The 22566-nt window shown below is 39.4% G+C and overlaps 1 protein-coding gene across 1 annotated transcript; it reads left to right on the top strand.

Moving 5' to 3' along the window:
• Positions 1 to 697: 697 nt before the first annotated feature.
• On the top strand, positions 698 to 21577 carry LOC124122495 (major facilitator superfamily domain-containing protein 4A-like). Its single transcript, XM_046485533.2, has 4 exons — positions 698 to 787; positions 14300 to 14377; positions 18370 to 18655; positions 19431 to 21577. Exons 2-4 carry the CDS (start codon positions 14321 to 14323, stop codon positions 20552 to 20554), a joined length of 1467 nt encoding a protein of 488 aa, XP_046341489.2. The 5' UTR covers positions 698 to 787; positions 14300 to 14320; the 3' UTR covers positions 20555 to 21577.
• The last annotated feature ends 989 nt before the right edge of the window (positions 21578 to 22566 follow it).

Below are 22566 nucleotides of genomic sequence, written 5' to 3'. Positions count from 1 at the left end.
ATAACACGAGTTGGTCACGAATGTCCTCCCACATCAAGAATGGGTGAGTGAGTATGGTTTTACGCCGCTTTTAGCAATATTCCAGCAATATCACGGCGGGGGGACACCAGAAATGCGCCTCACACATTGTACCCATGTCGGGAATCGAACACGGGTCTTCGGCGTGACGAGCGAACGCTTTAACCACTTGGCTACCCGACCGCCCACATTAAGAAACATTAATCTAAACGTTTTAGGAACGTAAAGCAATATTTGGCCAGCGAGTATGGAGCTCATCCAAATTAGTTTCTGGACCTCATTTGCATATATATAGGATCACGATATTGTGTGTATTTGGTTGGTTTTACGCAGCGACAACAATGTATGCTACGTAGTAAATATAGTTAGCGCGGGCAGAATGCGTTATTATTAAAATAACATTCATGCACAAATAAGTATGTTTATTATCAAGACACACATGCATGACAGAACAGAAATATAATTTTATTACAGGTTTTTAATATTTAGGACATACAGATGTTGTTTCTCTGTTCTTTCTGGGCTTCACCAGACACACCGTTTATGAAATATAAGCAAAATTGTTTCATATAAAAAAATAATGCCTTTTCAAAATCCTGATAACAATATCGGTTTGCACTGATGATTTGATAAGCATATTCATTACTTGTTTGTTCACCAAAGAATGACTAGATGATCACGTGATAATGGCTGCCCATAGACGCGTCAGTAGTGTGAACTGTGGTAGATCCGGATTCTGCGGCGGGCCAGACAGCTACAACTTTACCAGGTAGCAATATATCAATGTACTTTATAGTTTCGTCACAAACCGTGAACGTATACGTTCGTTTGCGGGTGTAGTTGCTAACCCACGGACCTGACCGTGGTCTGGTTCCAGCGAGTGCTTAGATTATATGGGCAATACTTCTCGTGCACCATTTGTCACAGCCTTGCAGCCCCTCGTCTGGAAACATGGGTAGTCTGACTGACATTGCACGTGTTATTCGTGTGTTAAGCATGGCACGTTTGGCTGGTGTCACTCGTCGTGTGGGGTTGCGATGGCATTGTCACATTAACGATACGACCCGTGAAGATTCCGGGTAGAATAGGTCCTCAGCAACCCATGCTGGCCGTAAAAGGTGACTATGCTTGTCGTAAAAGGCGACTAACGGGATCGGGTGGTCAGGCTCGCTGACTTGGTTGATGCATGTCATCGATCCCAATTGCGTGGATCGATGCTCATGATATCAATCACTTGATTGTCTGGTCCAGACTCGATTATTTACAGACCGCCGTCATATAGCTTGAATATTGCTGAGTGCGGCGTTAAACAGCAAACCAACCAACCAACCATTAACGATACACTATGAACTGCAACCATTAACGTGATCATGGTGATATTTGATTTAATTCAAATATCAGTTTCCTTATGTTTTAGTGTTGCCTATGATAATACACTAAGTGTAGGGTATTTTGTTTCGCGTTTTTTGTTGAAAAAAGTGAATGCATATTTGAATGAACGTATGATATAACTGCCAAGGAGCGAGCGTTTCTTCAAGCCAGTGATCCCCTCGTGGGATGGGAGTACCGTTCTCATGGGGAAAATGAAGCACGTTTGTTTAACCCGTTGGTAAGCATTTTTAACAATAGCCTGATGTGTGAAAAAAACCATTGTTTTCCCAGGAAACAGATACTCCTAATTAGTGGGTATATAACCATTTGTCGGTTTAAGCCCACTTGGCAGTTATCGACTTTAACCAGAAAGAAGAACACACAGTTTAGAAAGTGTTCAAATGTAACAAATATTATATTTGGGATAACACTTTTATAGTAAAGTAGGGCTGTCGGGTAGCCTAGTGGTTAAAGCGTTCGCTCGTCATGCCGAAGACCCGGGTTCGATTCCCGACATGGGCACAATGTGTGAAGCCCATTTCTGGTGTCCCCCGCCGTGATATTGCTGGAATATTGCTAAAAGCGGCGTAAAACCATACTCACTCACTCAATTATAGTAAAGTACAGATTGGGGTTGAGTCCCATCCTGGATTCGAACCCACACTACTAAGAAAGTGTTATCCCAAATATAACATTTGTTACAGAAGGAACACATCTCATCTGCGTTTGATATAATGGATTCCCCGACATGAGTACCTCGTGTGAAGCCCATTTCTGGTGCCCCCCCCCCCCCCCCCCCCCCACCGGAATATTGCTAAGAGCGGCGTAAAACCATCCTCACTCACTTTAATGGATAAACAGCTGTTGGGTTGGCAGAGATGGGTAAATTATTCAACGTCAGGTGCATGAATACGTTTGTGGCGGAGCGTTAAGGAAGTGTAATGTAAATTGTCAGCATATCATGCACTACCCGTCCCGCGAACTCCTGTTCGGACCTGTATTTTTGGCAACATAATTCAAGGTCATCAGCAGTAATATTGGGACTTTCTGGTTATGGTTATCGCCTTGTGAACAACCAATGGTTACATCGTCGGCCTTGGGAACTTCCTGTGCTTAGAACCATTGCCTTACGGGCATCCTCAGAATCGGCCTCTTCCGGAGACGCCGTGTTAACGTTCTTTCGTCAGACCAATTGTATGTGAACACGTTTTGGTCAAGCTCATTATCCTGGGAACATCCTCGGGCCAGATCCGTTGGCTTGGACATACCCTCTGTTCCGATTCATGACAAAGGTGAGGCACACCATTTGTTACCCGATATCATACACTGTAAAATATGAGTTTCGATAGAAAGCCCTACCCCGCTCTTTGTCCAAAAATTAAACCTCATTTCGAGAGGCCTAAACATATAGAATTGTGTTCAATCATTAAACGTAAGAACATGTGGCACATAACGTGTTCAGGATATGTAGATGTACCATTGAAATGTATGGTGGTTTTGCCACGAATTGTAGCTGATGTGGTAATCAGCATGGCTAGTCTCTGTAGTCATCCACTGTAGTTAAACATGGCTAGTGTGACTGGTGGCATCCATCATCCATCGTGATAAGAATGGCTAGTCTGACTGAAGTCATCCATCATGATAAGAATGGCTAATCTGACTGTAGTCATCCATCGTGACAAGAATGGCTAGTCTGACTAGAGTCATTAATCGTGTGTAAAGAATGGCTAGTCTGACTCCATCGTGTGTTAATAATGGCTAGTCTGACCCCATCGTGTGTTAAGAATGGCTAGTCTGACTGAAGTCATCCATCGTGTGATAAGAATGGCTAATCTGACTGAAGTCAACCATCGTGATAAGAATGGCTAATCTGACTGAAGTCATCAATCGTGATTAAGAATGGCTAATCTGACTGAAGTCATCCATTGTGATAAGAATGGCTAATCTGACTGAAGTCATCCATCATGATAAGAATGGCTAGTCTGACTGAAGTCATCCATCGTGTGATAAGAATGGCTAATCTGACTGTAGTCATCCATCGTGACAAGAATTGCTAGTCTGACTGTAGTCATCCATCGTGACAAGAATGGCTAATCTGACTGTAGTCATCCATCGTGACAAGAATGGCTAGTCTGACTGTAGTCATCCATCGTGACAAGAATGGCTAATCTGACTGAAGTCATCCATTGTGATAAGAATGGCTAATCTGACTGGAGTCATTAATCGTGTGTAAAGAATGGCTAGTCTGACTCCATCGTGTGTTAATAATGGCTAGTCTGACCCCATCGTGTGTTAAGAATGGCTAGTCTGACTCCATAGTGTGTTAAGAATGGTTACTCTGACTCGATCGTGTGTTAAGAATGGCTAGTCTGACTGGAGTCATTAATCGTGTGTAAAGAATGGCTAGTCTGACTCCATCGTGTGTTAAGAATGGCTAGTCTGACCAAATCGTGTGTTAAGAATGGCTAGTCTGACTCCATAATGTGTTAAGAATGGTTACTCTGACCCCATCGTGTGTTAAGAATGGCTAGTCTGACCCCATCGTGTGTTAAGAATGGCTAGTCTGACCCCATCGTGTGTTAAGAATGGCTAGTCTGACTCCATAGCGTGTTAAGAATGGTTACTCTGACCCCATCGTGTGTTAAGAATGGCTAGTCTCACCAAATCGTGTGTTAAGAATGGCTAGTCTGACTCCATAGTGTGTTAAGAATGGTTACTCTGACCCCATCGTGTGTTAAGAATGGCTAGTCTGACCCCATCGTGTGTTAAGAATGGCTAGTCTGACCCCATCGTGTGTTAAGAATGGCTAGTCTGACTCCATAGCGTGTTAAGAATGGTTACTCTGACCCCATCGTGTGTTAAGAATGGCTAGTCTGACTCCATAGTGTGTTAAGAATGGCTTGTCTGACTGCGTGATCCATCGTGTGTCAAACATGGCTAATGTGACTGATCGGATGTAAGAATACTGTTCGTCGATGCTTCATCTACTTGCAAAGCCTCACAGCCCTACTTTACTTAAAAACATGGGCATTAACTCAAATATGGTGACATTTCGTCACCGTCAACAACATCCGCTCATCTCTTGTTTCCACTTCTAGGGTCTCTCAAGGTCATGTAATCTCATCCTTTGAGATAATAACGTTTTATCTATTCCTATCGTGTGTTTAACAGAGCTAATCTTGTCAAAAGGAAAACAATTTGTGTAAAGAATAGTAAGTCTGACCTGGAAGAGTTTGTTGTGTCTTGAGATTTGCGTGCAGAATAATATGTTCGCTTGTCAGTTGAGTCCTCGCGAACTGTATTTTCGAGCCCTTAAGAAGAACTTCTAATTACTGGTCTTGTAACATTACCAATACACTAAAATTAGGTCTTAACTCTGAGAACATGTTTGTCTGTTAACACTTGGATGGCCAAGTGACCATATCTTTTAATTTGATAGTGGTAATGCCTCGGCGAGCGAGACGACTCGATCAGGCGCCATCTTGTTGCCGTCGCTTGATTTTGAGGTGAGGTGAGGTGAAATTGGGTTTAACGTCGCGTCCAAGATTATTGCACTTATATAGCGACGTGCATGCACGTGTGTGTGTGTGGCTGCTTGTACTACTCCGGACTGATGCCGATTTATAGTGCTAGCTCACTGAGATACCATGCCGCAGTTTAACATGAATACCCCACTCAGACACAGTATACTGACTCCGAGCCGACCAGTCCTTGTTTTAGCCCCTTAATGCCGAGCGCCAGACAGGGTAACAACAAGTACCCTCTTTTAACGTCTTTTGGTATAACGCGGCCGGGGATCGAACCCCGGTCCTTCCGCTCACCGGGCGGACGCCCTACCATTAGACCACGGAGGCGGTCCTTGATTTTGAGCCCCTCCATTACAGTGAAGTTACTAATAGAAGCACAACTTGATCAGTCACATGACAAATTATTAAACAATAGAAATACTCCGGAAAAAGACCCCGGATATTGAATAATTTTTCAGCTATGACGATGGCTTTAATGATGATGTAGTCGAAGATAGATCGTGTGATATCGAAATTGTAAACAAAGATATCAATTGTGAAGAAATTCTCACAGCTCTTAATAAATTGAAAAGAAATTAATTTTCTAGATTAGATTTATTTGAAAACGATATATTTAATTGGTGCTGCTGATGTATCGTGGTCCCACTACTGACAATAGTTTTCAAAGTAATACTGCATTCTAATTTGTCCCAGAATTCTGTATTAAAGGTATGATTAAACCGATATACACGAAGAAAGGTGACTACTTCGACCCAAATCACCATTTCGAACTGCTTTGGGAAACTATTTACCTGTGATCTACATACAAGCCTCACGAAAATCTAAGACATAAATGACATCCTCTCTGGCTCAAGCAGATTTTAGAAAGGGATTATTTATTTTGTTATGCACACAAATTATACAGTAATTTTAAAATTAGCAAAACGAAAACTCTATTGCGTATCTATATATTTACAAAAGGAGGTGGTGACATAAATTGCTTAACTGTGGGATAAGTGTAATGTTCTTAATATGTATCATAATATAAAATCTGAATCTGAAAAATATAGTTTATTATGCCAAAAGATGTTTATTAACCTATTTTATAATTCAGAGTTAATTACTATAACCTACCAATTGAAACCGGTCGCTGGAGTTACACTGCACATGACGACCCATTTAGTAATTCATGCAACTCACCTGCTGTTGAAGTCGAGTTTCACTATCTATATCGATTCGAAGCTCTTCACCAACAACATATTGTATTTTCCAGACCTTGTGTCACATTGGTCTAATCTGTAAAATCTAAAATTATTATTTTCTGCTCGTAAAAGCAAACAATATTTAAACATTGTCAGGATACATTATATTAATATATGCATATGTAAATATGTGGACTCCACCCTATAACAACATATGTTCGACTACCGCCTCTGTATTGAATTCATGTTATACTCATGGACCACCGTTGGTCATCCGGGGTAGAATAGGTCTTCAGCAACCCATGCTTGCCATAGAAAGCGACCATGCTTGTCGTAAGAGGCGACTAACGGGATCGGGTGGTCAGGCTCGCTGACTTGGTTGATGCATGTCATCGATCCCAATTGCGTGGATCGATGTTCATGATGTAGATCACTGGATTGTCTGGTCCAGACTCGATTATTTACAGACCGCCGTCATATAGCTGGAATATTGCTGAGTGCGGCGTAAAACAACAAACCAAACCAAAAAACCAACGTTGGTAGATTTGAGAAATAAACTGAACTGGACTGGTTAGGGGTCCAAAAGGTGGTGAGAATGGGTATACGGCATCGGTATACGTTCTTTGAAACACTATAGACATAAATGACATTAATGAAAGACTGAATATTTCATTAGACGGATTGAATATTTAATATGTATTGCTTTCCACAAAACATGAGGTGGTTGCAGCTGTTCTGTGACTAATGCAATAACATATGAAGTTAAAGTCACCAACAGCTGTTTAATCCGCATCACGTAGTTAAATATATGGTTTTCGTATATGTAAATTAGGGCAAGTATAATAGTCTATTATTGATAAACCAACTATCGGCGGAACATGATCACGAGTACAAATAGAATATTGCAGTATATGTTATGATTTGTTTGTTTGTTTGTTTGTTTGTTTATGAACTGCAAGACAACAATGTATTTGAATTTCATATTAAAGTGTTTAAAGAACTTAGATACATTCCTGATTGTAGAGATATTGTTGTTTGAGAAGAATTGCCGATATTTTGAAATGGTTTACATTCATATATAAAGTATTTGAATACATAAGGAAATTCATCTCCAGTGTATGTGGAATTACAAAAAGTTCACTCTTTGTTCACGTGGGAAGTTTAGTCATCTTCCAGATTCTAATAACCCGAAAAGATGCGGGGTAGAATAGGTCTTCAGCAACCCATGCTTGCCGTAAAAGGTGAATATGCTTGTCGTAACGGGATCGTATGGTCTGGCTCGCTGACTTGGTTGATGCATGTCATCGATCTCAATTGCATGGATCGATGCTCATGATGTCAATCACTGGATTGTCTGGTCCAGACTCGATTATTTACAGACCGCCGTCATATAGCTGTAATATTGCTGAGTGCGGCGTACAACAACAAACCAACCAATCATTTTCTAATATATTTAGACAGAAGGAATGTATCTTACATGATTCGACCAAGGGAAGCTGTTACTTGCTTTACTGTGTTGAGTTACATAATCTAGTATAGAGGATGCAATTTTATTATTTGGATGAGAAAACATTTACACCAATAGGTTACTGAACGTTTGAATATTATAAACTGAAAAGGTTCTCCATCGAGTCCACTGAAGACCTTGAATTTCTTAATCCAGAAGCTAGAAAAGTAGGGATTTACACGTTCTATCGCATCACACATCTCGTAATCCCATATTTCACACCGGTACAGCAAAATGTAGACGTTCTATTGTATGTAGTGAGTGAGTGAGTGAGTTGGGTTTAACGCCGCTTTTAACAGTATTCCAGTTATATCACGGCGTGTCAGCTTAATGTGGGAGGAAAGCCCGAAGTGATACAGGTCTTAGACGTTTACCACTTCGGTGAAACCCACGAGCACGGGTATGGTGCTGACAAACCTAGAAACATAATCGGGGCGAACCGGGATTCGAACCCACAATCAAAGGTTTCTGGCGTGCCCAAGGGACGCAACTCTGCACAGCGAATCGCGGCGCCTTAGACGACTGGGCCACATGTGCCCCCTTCTACTGTATGTAATACGGTTCCTTAGTATGTATACGCTACTTCGACATCTGTTGTCTGATTCATGAAATAGAAAGGTTCTCTTATAACTTATTGCAGACCCAGTTCAAAAACAATTACTCTAGGTTTATAAAAGTTTACATTCAATTTCCATGTTTCGCAGTAATTAGCAAAATGATCAATCGTATATATTTTGTAAATCTACATGGGTTTCTGCTAGAAGAAGGGCAATAACAGCTTTAGATACAACGTTATCAGAAACAGAGTCAAGTTGGATTTCACCACAGAGGTGTTTGTCTGACGATTTCAAGCCATTCAGAAGAAAATGACAACAGAAGTGAGGAGACATGTTCACCTTGCCTAACCCCCTGAAACACATGGGAAGATATCTGATTTATCATTTTTTTATCATAACACCGGAGTCTGCATCTTTGTATATATTTTGTATCAAAGTGAGTATTTTTGCATGTTTGCATTTTTGTAGAATGCAAACATTATCTACTGTAGAAAAGCCTTTTCTGAAACCAGACTGAACATGCAAAATTAATTCATAATGGTCACAACATTTAGTTAATCTGTCGTTTGGTACACCATTAAACAGCTCAATATAAAAATTATGTGGCGGGTTATCCTTTTTTTAAAAAAGGGTTGAATAAAACCAGTTTGCCACGATTCAGGAAATATTAATGTACTCGACATAAAATTATACCAATAAATAGAATAAATGTTCATTCAGTATAAAATCTAGTCTTGGCGTTTTCTTCCGTTTTAAGTTCATTTATGCTGCAATGACCTCGTCTGATGTAATATCAGCATTTAGTGTAGTGTCGTCGTATTCCAGAATATCTAAACGCTTCATAACAGTCTATGACCGCAACGGATTATATTTCTACATCTGGTCACGAGATTATTTTTTTTATGAAGGGATCTGCCGTCATTATATCCGCCATATATACTGTGCCATGATATATCTGTAGTATGTCAGAAATGGTGTGTGACGCAACAACGTCAAAACTTCACGCATTTGCACACACAAAGTTCCTCAGTAAACCGTGAACGCAAATTTCTAACGAACTATGTGGTTGGCTTGTTATTTTACGCCGCACTCGACAATATCCAAGCTATATGACGGCGGTCTGTAAAGAATCGAGTCTGGACCAGACAATCCAGTGATTAATATCATGAGCATCGATCCACGTGATTGGGATCGATGTCATGCATCAACCAAGTCAGCGAGCCTGACCACCCGATCCCGTTAGTCGCCTCTTACGACAAGCATAGTCGCCTTTTACGGCAAGCATGGGTTGCTGAAGACCTTTTCTACCCCGGATCTTCACAGGTCCAGCAATCCTGCCGACGCAATGTAAAATTTTAATTGAAGACTTATTTAGGCACATAAATTGAATAATTTCATTTAGCGCACTTTTCATCTTGTCACTTTTTGCCTGTTCACGCACCAGACACATTTAGGTTACAGCACATGTCATTTTAATAATTTCATCGGTATTGTTCTTATTCGTTTCATACAATTTATAGAAAATAAATTACAACGGTATATTTTAAAGTTATTTTTACAAATATTATATTTGTATGAAATTCAAATTAATATAATTGTTGCAGCAGATTGACTATTTTTACTGACATGATCAAATTGAACTTGATTTTACTGATTAAATTATGTTTCTAAAATATATTACCAACCATAACAAATGACTACTTTTGATTTACAACAACACAATTCATGAATCATTGCATGCACCTGTTACCTATTAACAGAAGTGGAGTCATTCAGTCTACTCCCACTTTCAATACACTTGAGTCTTACAAGACGATCAACTTGAACAATCCAGGGACATCCTGTGAATGACTTTGAATACTAAAACAACACATTTGCCTGTTGTAACGCCACGCGCCATTGTTTTGTATTACTCTTCGATGAGAGATGTCTTCATCAAATTTTATATGAAGAATTAACATCTCACAAACCAAACCATACCACACCAGGCTTTCACGTCGCGTCCAAGACTATTGCACTCATGCAGCGACGTGCATGCACGTGTGTGTGTGTGTGTGTGTGTGTGTGTGTGTGTGTGTGTGTGTGTGTGTGTGTGTGTGTGTTTGTGTGTGTCTGCTTGTACTAGTCCGGGCTGATGCCGATTTATTGTGCTAGCTAGCCTACTGAGATACCATGCCGCAGTTTAACATGAATACCCCACTCAGTCACAGTATACGGACTCCGAGCCGACCAGTTCTTGTTTTAGCCCCTTATGCCGAGCGCCAGACAGGGTAACAACAAGTACCATCTTTTTACGTCTTTTGGTATGACACGGCCGGGGATCGAACCCCGCACCTTCCGCTCTCCGGGCGGACGCTCTACCACTGAACCACGGAGGCGGTACATACCATACCATACCATACCATACCATACCATACCATACCATACAATAGAGGTCCCACTAGCAAATTGTTCTGAGCTGAGCAGATATATTTGTGCAAAAAAACTTTTCATTTTGTTTAAAACGGTTTTGATAATTTTGTGGATTTCATATTGTAACATTTAGATGTTGGTAAAAAACTAAAACGTCTACCAATTTGTTCTTAAAATGGTATGCTTGGGTTGATATACTTCTAGCATAGGGCCATAGAGCAATGGATAATTAATTCAGTCAAATATTACAAATTACATAAAAAGCATTAAAATAAATAAGTTTCTGAGTTTGTGCCAATGGAATATATACTTGTATATGGATTTAATACATTATTAAAAACCTTTATTGACAATTATATTGACAAGCTGAGGCTCTTTTAACCTATATTACAATTGTTTCATATACTAAGCAGTGGTGCGCTGGTATTACACTTAATTTTGAGACCCGTGAAGATCCGGTGTAGAGCAGGTCTTCAGCAACCCATGCTTTCCGAAAAAGGCGACTATGCTTGTCGTAAGAGGCAACAGATCAGGATCGGGTGGTCAGGCTCAGCTGACACGCCGCGATATAACTGGAATACTGTTAAAAGCGGCGTTTAACCCAACTCACTCACTCACTCACTGATCAGTGACTATATAACTATTTGCCGATTTGGCGGTTATCCGCTTTAACGAGAAAGAAGAAATCACCTGTGCGTAGAACATGTATACATATTTATACAGTTAGCTATCATAAGTACAGAGCTGTTGCGTTGGCAAGGGTGGCTAATTTATTCAACGTTAGGTGCATGATATAAACTGAGAGTGCATCCTGCACGATCTCGTAAACTCCTTGTCGGACCTGCAGATTTGTCAACAGATTGTCTCTGGTTATTCCGTCGCCTTGTGAACAACCCATGGTTACATCGTCAGCCCAACTGCATATGCTTGGAGCCTTTGCCTTATGGACACCCTCTGAATCGGCCTTTTGTTTTTGGAACATACCCTGGTCAGACCAGTTGCCTTGTTCCAATTCTCTGCCAATCAGACCCGTTTGCTTGAAAACACCCTTTGTTCCGGTCCATAACACAGGTGAGGAATAACATCTGTTACACGATGTCTCCACAGCTTGCTTTGATCTGGCAGGAACATTAATATCATGTCCCAAACACTTTAAAATATGTTTAGATACTAAACCTAATCCTGTCCTTTGTCTTTCAGGGGTAGAAAGGTCTTCAGCAACCCATGCTTGCCGTTAAAGGCGACTATGCTTGTCGTAAAAGGCGACGAACGGGATCGGGTGGTCAGGCTCGCTGACTTGATTGATGCATGTCATCGATCCCAATCACGTGGATCTTCACGGGTCGTATACTTACAGAAAGGTGAATAGTGAATAGGTGAAACGCAGTGTTTGAATTATGCAGAGTAAACTGTATCTGCATCACGTGATCAAACGCCGGATTGTGAAATTGGCGATAACCCATTTGTATTATAATTGTATATATATCATGTCACAGAAGAATTGAGATAAGGTGTAGGGTACTACTGAATCTAAATTAAAATCTCCAGGTAACCTTGTCTGCATTGATAACACATCAATGTTTATCTTTTTATCATCATATTTTCCTATTTATTAAAACTATGTTTCTACTTTGAACATTCATATTCTAATGTTTACTTGCTTTATATATACGATGCAAAAACTTAGGGAGTATATCTTTTGTTTTGATTTGAAACTAGAGGAAAATACACCAATGTCTGGCAATGAAACTAAGTGATTTATTTCGCAAGAACAGTACCGAAAAAAAAAAATCAAGATCCCAAACACAACATTGTGAAAGTCATGAAACACGTGACCTCGGACAGCAGAGTGACGTTTTATTCTTCGCCGTGCGGATAGTAGACAACGTGTTTACAGGGAAACGTTATGCACGAAACTGCATATAGGTGGACAGATTTGGTAGTGGTAGTGTGATTATGTGGGCAGAAATCTGCTACACTGATAGAACAGACTTGGTGCAATTCTGGAGAATTTAACGGTACAACGTTACATGGCCACATGTCTGTCCCAGTATGCAACAAGCGAACGTCACTTTCCAACAAGACAACCCCGACTTCACACGGCAAGACTGACAAAAGTCTTTTTCAGGGATCACAACATACAGGTCCTGCCATGGTCCTCCATGTCTCCAGATGTAAACCCAATCTGACATTTATAGTATACACTGGATCAACTCACGTTCAGACCGCATCCGTGGTCTAGTGGTAGAGCGTCCGCCCGGAGAACGGAAGGTCCGGTATTCGATCCCCGGCCGCCTCATACCAAAAGACGTTAAAAGATGATATTTGTTGTTACCCTACCTGACGCTCGGCATTAAGGGGCTAAAACAAGGACTGGTCGGCTCGGAGTCAGTATACTGTGTCTGATTTTGGTATTTATGTTTAACTGCGGCATGGTATCTCTGTGGGCTAGCACTTTAAATACGGCATTAGTTCGGACTAGTACCACACACACACACACACACACACACACACACACACACACACACACACACACACACACACACACACACACACACACACACACTCACTCACTCACTCACTCACTCACTCACTCACACACACACTCACACACGTGCATGAACGTCGCTATGTAAGTGCAGTAATCTTGGACGCGACGTTAAACTCATATCACCTCATTTGACTTTCATCTCAAAACTCATCTATTTTCAGTCTATTTTCACTTTTATAATTATTAAAACTGTTTATTTTAAAGAGAAATTCTCACGAGAACATAAGTTAATTTCGTACCGCAAAATGGTTTGTTAATGTATTGCACAGTTTCGAAAGTTGGGTCCTGGGCATTGATTACAACCTTGTAATTTTGCCATTAGATCCTACGACATAAAAGATGTTCGACATTTCGGCCATGAACCCTACACGTTACTTTTGTCCATATTACATAATGGGTCTCCACTGTTATCCGCCCTGTCCTCACTGGTATGTAACCGTAGAGACATAAAGTTAAGACAAATCAGTCTTGTTTCATATCACAATTAATGTATGCTCTCCAATACATTAACCAAAACACCAGAAGGCCTCAATGAAGCTTTGAAACAGTTTCATGTCAGACATGAGGACATTTCCAAATTTAGGGCAAATGTGGCAAAACTGTTGTCCGATGCAATTCCCTATTTTGACTTGTACCATATGTTCCCGTGGTTTTTAGGTGAACAATTGATTTGCCTTTGCGTGTGTTTGTGACAAGTGCCAGCATTGAGGCATGACACGCTCGCCCTTTCGCAAACACTATTTGATAGTAATTCATAAACATTAATCAAAATATTGTTGGTATAGTAAAAGTGTCTCTGCTTTTAGCAGAGTTTTCTTATGACTATGGAAAGGGCTTTGTCGCTTTTATATATATTGTGGAGCGGTCGGGTAGCCTGGTGGTTAAAGCGTTCGCTCGTCACGCTGAAGACCCGGGTTCGAATCCCGACATGGGTACATTGTGTGAAGCTCATTTCAGGTAACCCCGCCATGGTATTGCTGGAATATTGCTAAAAGCGGCGGAAAACCATAGTTTACTCGCTCACCAATTATTTACTAGTATATTGTTAAGACATCGCTATGTTCCATTTTCACGCTATGCATGGTAAGGCCTCACACATGTTCTATATGTTGCCTATCCTAGCACTGCTTAAAGTTATCATTTAATAGTTATATGTTTTGTGTTTATGTTTTCAGAAACAAGAGCACACGACAAACATGGAAGACAGGAAATATTTCGAAATGCTTGTCCTGTTCTGTTTCACACTCACTGTGGTAAGTGTGCGTACATAAAAAGACCGTTTGGACCACTATTGTCAACAAACTTAGAAATTTTGTTCCTACACAACAACTGTGAATAGTATGCGTCCATATGCAATGCCATTCACAACCACTATTCATTGTATACCTCCATAAACAATTTGACTATTTTTTATATGCCCATATTATACTATACCAAGATCATCATATGTTTTCAACATTTAAAATATTGGGTTCATGTTACTTCATTTTGACATATTCCGATACCTTTACCACCCAGGATCATATGCCCTCATTAACGCCTTGTAAATCTGAGGAGTGAGTGAGTGAATATGGTTTTACGCCGCTTTTAGCAATATTCCAGCAATATCAGGGCGGGGGACACCAGAAATGGGCTTCACACATTGTACCCATGTCGGGAATCGAACCTGGGTCTTCGGCGTGACGAGCTGTGTGTTCACCAATAAGGAGAACAATTTGCAAGACACTTCACTCTGTTACATGTGAGCCATTATCCAAGGGAACAATCGCCGCGCAGAGCTAGACGATTGTTAATATGTCGTTAAACAATAATCACTCAATCAGTCCTAAGAAATAAATATGCATCATTTTGTACCATACGAAACAATACAAATATAAAACATGTCATAATTATTTGTTATGGTTGTTATATACTACACACATTTGAATAAGAGACATGTAATATGCTATGATGTATGTGGTGTTCGTTTGGAAATTCGTTTATTTTAATTTTTTCGTAAGCTTACATAAAGTTGTCATTTGTTGTAGTCAGCTATTAATTCAATATGTCAAAGAGAGAACGTGACGCGTATACAGTATACACTCTTCTAAAAAGGAAACGCCCAGGTAGATTTTACGTGAATTTATTGTCCCTAATAAAGTCGATATATTTAATTTAATATCATAGATACAAATATGAAATTTTGGAGCTCGATAGTCACATAATGTCGATGTACAAAGGCATTGAAAACTGTTGTCATGTCACATAAGGCCACAAGGTTGCGCTGAACTCAGCATCTCGCGTGACCGCCCCGGGCAGCAATCACGGCTCTGCATCTCCTCAACACTGACTGGATTAGTGTTCGAATTCTGTCATGTGGAATTCTGCGCCATTCTACTTGTAACGCTTTGGCCAGTTGTGGGAATGTCTGCGGCGTGTACTGTCGTTGACGTACACGTCGATCGGGTTCATCCCAGAGGTGTTGGATTGGGTTGAGATCTGGAGATCTGGAGACGGCCAGGGCAAGTCTTTGATTTTGGCATTATGAAGGTAGTCTACCGTGACACGAGGTGTGTTCGGTGGAGCGTTGGAACAGCGGTCAGTGATTGAAAGAAGGTGAGTTTGAAGAATTTGATTCATGTAGCGATTTGCTGTCAAATTCCCCTGAACCACAACCAAGTTAGTTCTCGTGGTGTAGGATATATGCCAGCCCACACCATGACACTACCGCAAACGAAAGTTTCGAATTCACGTACACAATGTGGGGCAAAACGCTCATTTCGACGACGATAAACACGTTGTCTTCCATCTCGCCGTTGAAGAAGAAATCTTGTTTCAATGCTAAACCACACTCGTCTCCAGTTTCTCAAATTCCATGGCTGTAAGGTATGGCACCAAGGTAGGCGTCGCTGTCGATGGATCTGTCGAAAAATCGGGACGATAACTGGTCTTTCAAATCGATTCCAGCCTCGCGAAGGTGGTTCCTGACAGTCTGGTCCGATATCCTCCTCAAACCAGGGACGCGTTCGGCTGTCTCCTTAGCTGTGGCATTAGGATGGCGTAAGTGGAACAGTCCAATGTAGCGATTCTGTGCAGGGATGGTAACTCTTGATCGGCCGGTTCTCGGACGGTCTGCAGTGGAATTGAACTGTGTGTATCGGTCACAAAGGCGGCAAAATGGTGCTGTGGTGGACGTGATACGTCCTATGGCGATGTTCCGATCGGCAGTGCTGAGTCATGGCATTTTCGAACTTGAAAAATGTTGACAATTGAATGACAAATTATTGGCTTATGCTTTCCTTTTTATAGTCACTACCACGAGTTACGAATGCCATAACATGCACGTGCATGTTGCTTTACTGTTTTCCTCCATGACATTTTTGGACAAATGTGAAAACAATGCCGTTTCAGACATTGCGAACCGATGGCTCCGTTTTGACGCACCGTTTGTCGAATACCAGGCTATCAACATTTTCCAATAACATATATCCAATTTATATATCGGATATTTTGTGTAGTCAGGTCCAATGAACTACATACTACCTGTGCGTTTCTTGAAGACTGTATGTATTTGAATGATTAGAACGTGTTTTGATTACTGGAACAGGATCTATCTAGTATTTGTTAGGAGATCATAGGTTAAAAAGTAATGTGCAGTATCGTAAACTCTGATACTTATTCTGTTAAAAACATGTGATTTACACATCGGTATGCGTTAACAAATGTAAAATAAAATCCTTCCAATGAGCATATGTAATCTCAGCAATAGCACTGTCCATTGTACACAGCCACTGAGAATATATTATATATCCATATACAAGTCCTTCACAACCACAGTGGGAAGTATACATCCATATACAATGTCCTTCAAAACCACAGTGGGAAGTATACATCCATATACAATGTCCTTCACAACCACAGTAGGAAGTATACATCCATATACAATGTCCTTCACAACCACAGTAGGAAGTATACATCTACATACAATGTCCTTCACAACTACAGGGGGAAGTATACATCCATAAACAATGTCCTTCACAACCACAGTGGGAAGTATACATCCATATACAATGTACTCCACAACCACAGTGGGAAGTATACATCCATAAACAATGTCCTTCACAACTACAGGGGGAAGTATACATCCATAAACAATGTCCTTCACAACCACAGTGGGAAGTATACATCCATAAACAATGTCCTTCACAACCACAGTGGGAAGTATACATCCATATACAATGTCCTTCACAACCACAGTGGGAAGTATACATCCATAAACAATGTCCCCCACAACCACAGTGGGAAGTATACATCCATATACAATGTCCTTCACAACTACAGGGGGAAGTATACATCCATATACAATGTCCTTCACAACCACAGTAGGAAGTATACATCCATAAACAATGTCCTTCTCATCCACAGTGGGAAGTATACATCCTTATACAAAAAGATTATTATGAATAACATATATCCACACACAATGCTCGACGCTACCTCTGTGAATATATTACTGATCCATATAACATGCTTAGCATTTATTGTGTATGCAGCTGAGAAATACAATGATTATGTTAACAATACACTCGAGATAACGCCAGAACTACATTTCGTCCACATCTCCCTCCAACATTTGATTCTTCTACTGTGAACATGGATGATTTGACATACAAGATATGCTTGAAATGAGTGAAAACGACAAATAATGGATCACAATTCAACAGGTGCAGGTCCGTTTTCACACATTGATATCATAATATTGTAGTAATCGACCATATACAATGTCCTAATGATCCACTGTGGATAGTATACATCCATCCATATACAATATCCGTCACAACCACTGTGGATAGTATACATCCATATACAATGTCCGTCACAACCACTGTGGATAATATACATCCATATACAATATCCGTCACAACCACTGTGGATAGTATACATCCATATACAATGTCCGTCACAACCACTGTGGATAGTATACATCCATATACAATGTCCGTCACAACCACTGTGGATAATATACATCCATTTACAATGTCCGTCACAACCACTGTGGATAGTATACATCCATATACAATATCCGTCACAACCACTGTGGATAGTATACATCCATATACAATATCCATCACAACCACTGTGGATAGTATACATCCTCGAACAATGTATTTCACAACCACTTTGATATTATACATCAATATTCCATTCCCTTTTCTTACGAAAGAGGACATAATTATTGCATCTTCATACTGGTTTACTCCCATAGGGCATATCTCTGGCTGGTATCGGGCCAGTTCTGCCAGACCTCATGTGTTTGTGGAACGTCAGCCTTCACACCATATCCTTTCTCTTCCTGATCGCCGGCGTGGGGACACTAGCAGCCATTGTCGTATCCAGTCTTCTGATGGAAAAACTTCCCGCGTTTATAGTTCTTGCGATCATCACCATCACACGTGGTCTGGCCATGTTTCTGTTTCCATACACTGGCGGTTTAGCTCTTGCTGGACCTGTGGTCTTCATATATGGTACAACCAATGGTCTCTCTGCTGTCGGTGAGCTTTTACATGTTTTATACATGTTTTTTCACAGTCAAGAATGATGTCAACCCTTCTTTAGTAATGTTTCTGTACTGATTGAGTATTCTACTATTTGAGATATTGGTCTTCACATATGGTACAACCAATGGTCTCTCTGCTGTCGGTGAGCTTTTACATGTTTTATACATGGTTTTTTACAGTCAAGAATGAAGACAACCCTTCTTTAGTAATGTTTCTGTAATGATTGAGTATTCTACTATTTGAGATATTGGTCTTCATATATGGTACAACCAATGGTCTCTCTGCTGTCGGTGAGCTTTTACATGTTTTATGCATGGTTTTTTACAGTCAAGAATGAAGACAACCCTTCTTTAGTAATGTTTCTGTAATGATTGAGTATTCTACTATTTGAGATATTGGTCTTCATATATGGTACAACCAATGGTCTCTCTGCTGTCGGTGAGCTTTTACATGTTTTATACATGTTTTTTCACAGTCAAGAATGATGTCAACCCTTCTTTAGTAATGTTTCTGTAATGATTGAGTATTCTACTATTTGAGATATTGGTCTTCATATATGGTACAACCAATGGTCTCTCTGCTGTCGGTGAGCTTTTACATGTTTTATACATGTATTTTTACAGTCAAGAATGATGTAAACCCTTCTTTAGTAATGTTTCTGTAATGATTGAGTGAGTATTCTACTATTTGAGATATTGCATGGTAAATAACCAAATGAAATACAAAATATATAATAAAGCGTAATTATATTAATTCTTTTTTTCAACAGGATCTTTGTATACGACAAATCTCCTCTGGCCTACAAGGGCGGAGACAATCCATCTAATTCAGAGTGGAGTTGCGATTGGAGCTACACTAAGTCCACTTCTGGAGAAGCCGTTCCTTAGTGATGGACTATTTACTATCATGATGCAAGGCACACCTAACGATAACCCTAAACAACAATTTGGTGACAATAACGTCACATTTAATAGTTCTGAGATAACGGTTTCACCTGACAGATCAATGGCAATGCTAACTGGCGAGACCATGTTGGACAATGCCATTTACACGAACGTGACGTTTTATAACCCACTTAACGAATCGCTGTTAAATGCTACGTTTGACAGTGTTAATTTGTTTTTGACGGAAGCGGAAGCCAACAATTCGTCTTGGTGTGATAACTTTTCAACATTTCTTGACTTTCCATTCATACTGTTTGGGTGTATTGCAATACCAGTGACTGTAGGACTGATTATATGTTACAGACGAGGAAAGAACAGTCAAGATCATCCTACAAACCCCTACACATCAATAGATAAAAGCACAGATACATCACAAAGCTGCATCCAGCACATGTTCGTCATCCTTATGTGTCTCTTCAGTTTGTTTTCAATGGCCATAGTTGGTTGTATCAGCAACCTACTAGCTACATTTGGAACTGAATGTGCTCTTAAAGTCGATCTAAACACCACCTCAAATATGACCTCAGTCTTCTGGATCTTCTATAGTTTAGGAAGGATTGTGCCTTATTTTTTTATAGACAGGGTACGGACATTTCCAATTTTGTCAGTCTCTTTTGTAGGAATGACAGCAGGCGTTGTAATGCTGTTCCTAAGTCTGTACAATGGGCTTGTTTCCCTTTGGATCAGCATGATCCTTCTTGGCTTTTTCTCAGGTCCCCACTTTAGCAGTCTATTTACATGGACTAGAGAGTATGTATGTCTATCATCTAAAAATATTGCTTTGCTGTCCCTAGGTGCAAATTCAGGCTTACAGTTTCTACCCTTAATTACCGGCTTACTGATGGACCATTTTGGTCCAAATAGCTTCATTTATTCAATAACTGGAATTTATATCATACACCTGTCTTTGTTTATAGTATTAAAAGTATGCACCCGATTTGTCCCATAATTAACTCTAAGGCAATAATTCAGAAACCGCAAAGGTTAAATACAATTTTAACATCTACTCATTGTTATATTAAACACACAAAAAGATTTATATTTTTTTTCAAAACAGATTTGTTTTCAATTTTCATAGTATACGGAGAATGTATTGAGGAAGGTATTGGTATAACAGCATGCGATATTAAATATATTGTACATGGTGGGAAGCATTGTTCTTAAACAGGGGATAGGTGAATACAAGTGTATATGTATAACCTTCCGAACTATAATTACATTATATTTTAGTGCTTCAGTCGATCAGTGGTGCCATGTGGTGTCTTAAAGGCATAAAAGCAGACTCAAATTTGGACAAAAATTGTTTGCTTTGGTTACAAACATAGTTGTTAAATACAGTAATAAACGATGAGTAGGATCTAAATATTCACAATGCACATATGAATTTTAAATGTTCATCAAACAATTCCATTTAATGTAAAATAAATATTGTTCTGGTTATAAGTAATATATTTTTTTTCTGTTTTACAAATGTCCGTGACAACCTTTGAAAAGGTCTTAAAGGATAACATTTCCTGCTTGATGCTTGAGACATTTATAAATCTTTTACATGCTGGGAGAATGGGTTTTCTGAACAGTGTTATCAGTATCAAGCCAAAATGTATATATGACTGAACTTACATCCAAAAGGCAAGAACACATTCACAGTCACAATAAATATGAAAAAGATCTTCGCTAGTACAGCTGCAAGTGGAGCATATATCATTATCAGTCAGTATCATCTTAAGTAATTCTTTTTTGTGTAAACAATTTTACATATGAATTTATACTAGAACTCTTACAATTTCACGTCTATAATCGATTTTCTAAATTGGATAAATACTTTATTCCATTGTATTTTTTAGAAAATATATTTTCCAATTTCTAACTTTTATCAAATTTGTTTGAAATGATGAATATATCGTAAAAACATTCGAATTTCTTTTGTACTAGAAAGTAGATTAAAATAAACCATGTTGATACTTTTGTTGTATATATATATATATATATATATATATATATATATATATAATTGTATACGTAGATGCAAGATTTTCTAATGCTTCAAAGTATGAACTGTTAGGAATGAAATGACATGAAATCAAGTTAAAATTAAAACAATTGATTTAACTTATTATCCATGGTGGTCCAATGATTAAGACACTTTATCATTACACTAATGTTCTAAAGTTCAATTTCCACGTAACTATCAATTCTGAGATACGTGCATACAATGTTTACATGTTCTCAGTAACTTTCCACTACCCCGTGACCTTAACCTTCATGTGCAATGTCAAAGCTCACAGGTCATGTCGCAACCTCTTCAAAGCTCATGAATTTCGAAGCACATGCTCACCAATGTGTATTGGACCTCCATGCTGCCAGGTTCTCACCTTACTGCCTGCTATATTTGAACTATGTAGGGACACATGTGAGTACCTTTGCCTTTCATTACTAGGTTTTATGTTTATTTCTGAACGTCCTGAAATTGTATATATGCCAAAATATTAATTTAGTGCAAAATTGTTTAGATATTTCACACAACTGTTACATTATATTTGCAAATGTGTGCTTGGTAATTTTGCATAATTTCATTGTAGTCAATGTATTTATTGCTTCATTTTGATGCAATTTTGAATGTGCTAAATACTAGGAAAACTGGTAAATATTTTCTGAATTTACAGAAGGCTGTTGTTTATTGTAGTTTCCTGAACCTCATCAACTGTTCAACTCATCGACGCTTCAACTCGTTACCGACTCGTCACCATTCGTCCTAAAGCCATGGCTCCAAGTATAAACTGTAAACTGTCAAACGTCACGCAATAAACCCTGTTGATGCGACTATTAGTTTTGTGTTCTTGCATCCACAGTAATATTGATCTTTAAGTGTTTCTCTCCATTGTCTCTGTATGTTATTTAAAATGTTTATAATCTAGTATTCTTTTTTAACGCTTAATCTTCCTTTAAGTTGTTTAAAAGAAA

Source organism: Haliotis rufescens, unplaced genomic scaffold (assembly GCF_023055435.1).
Source record: "Haliotis rufescens isolate VD_foot unplaced genomic scaffold, xgHalRufe1.0.p SCAF_13, whole genome shotgun sequence".
Lineage (NCBI taxonomy): Eukaryota > Metazoa > Mollusca > Gastropoda > Lepetellida > Haliotidae > Haliotis > Haliotis rufescens.
The sequence above is the reverse complement of the archived record's forward strand: the minus strand, read 5'-3'. Positions and strand labels throughout refer to the sequence as shown.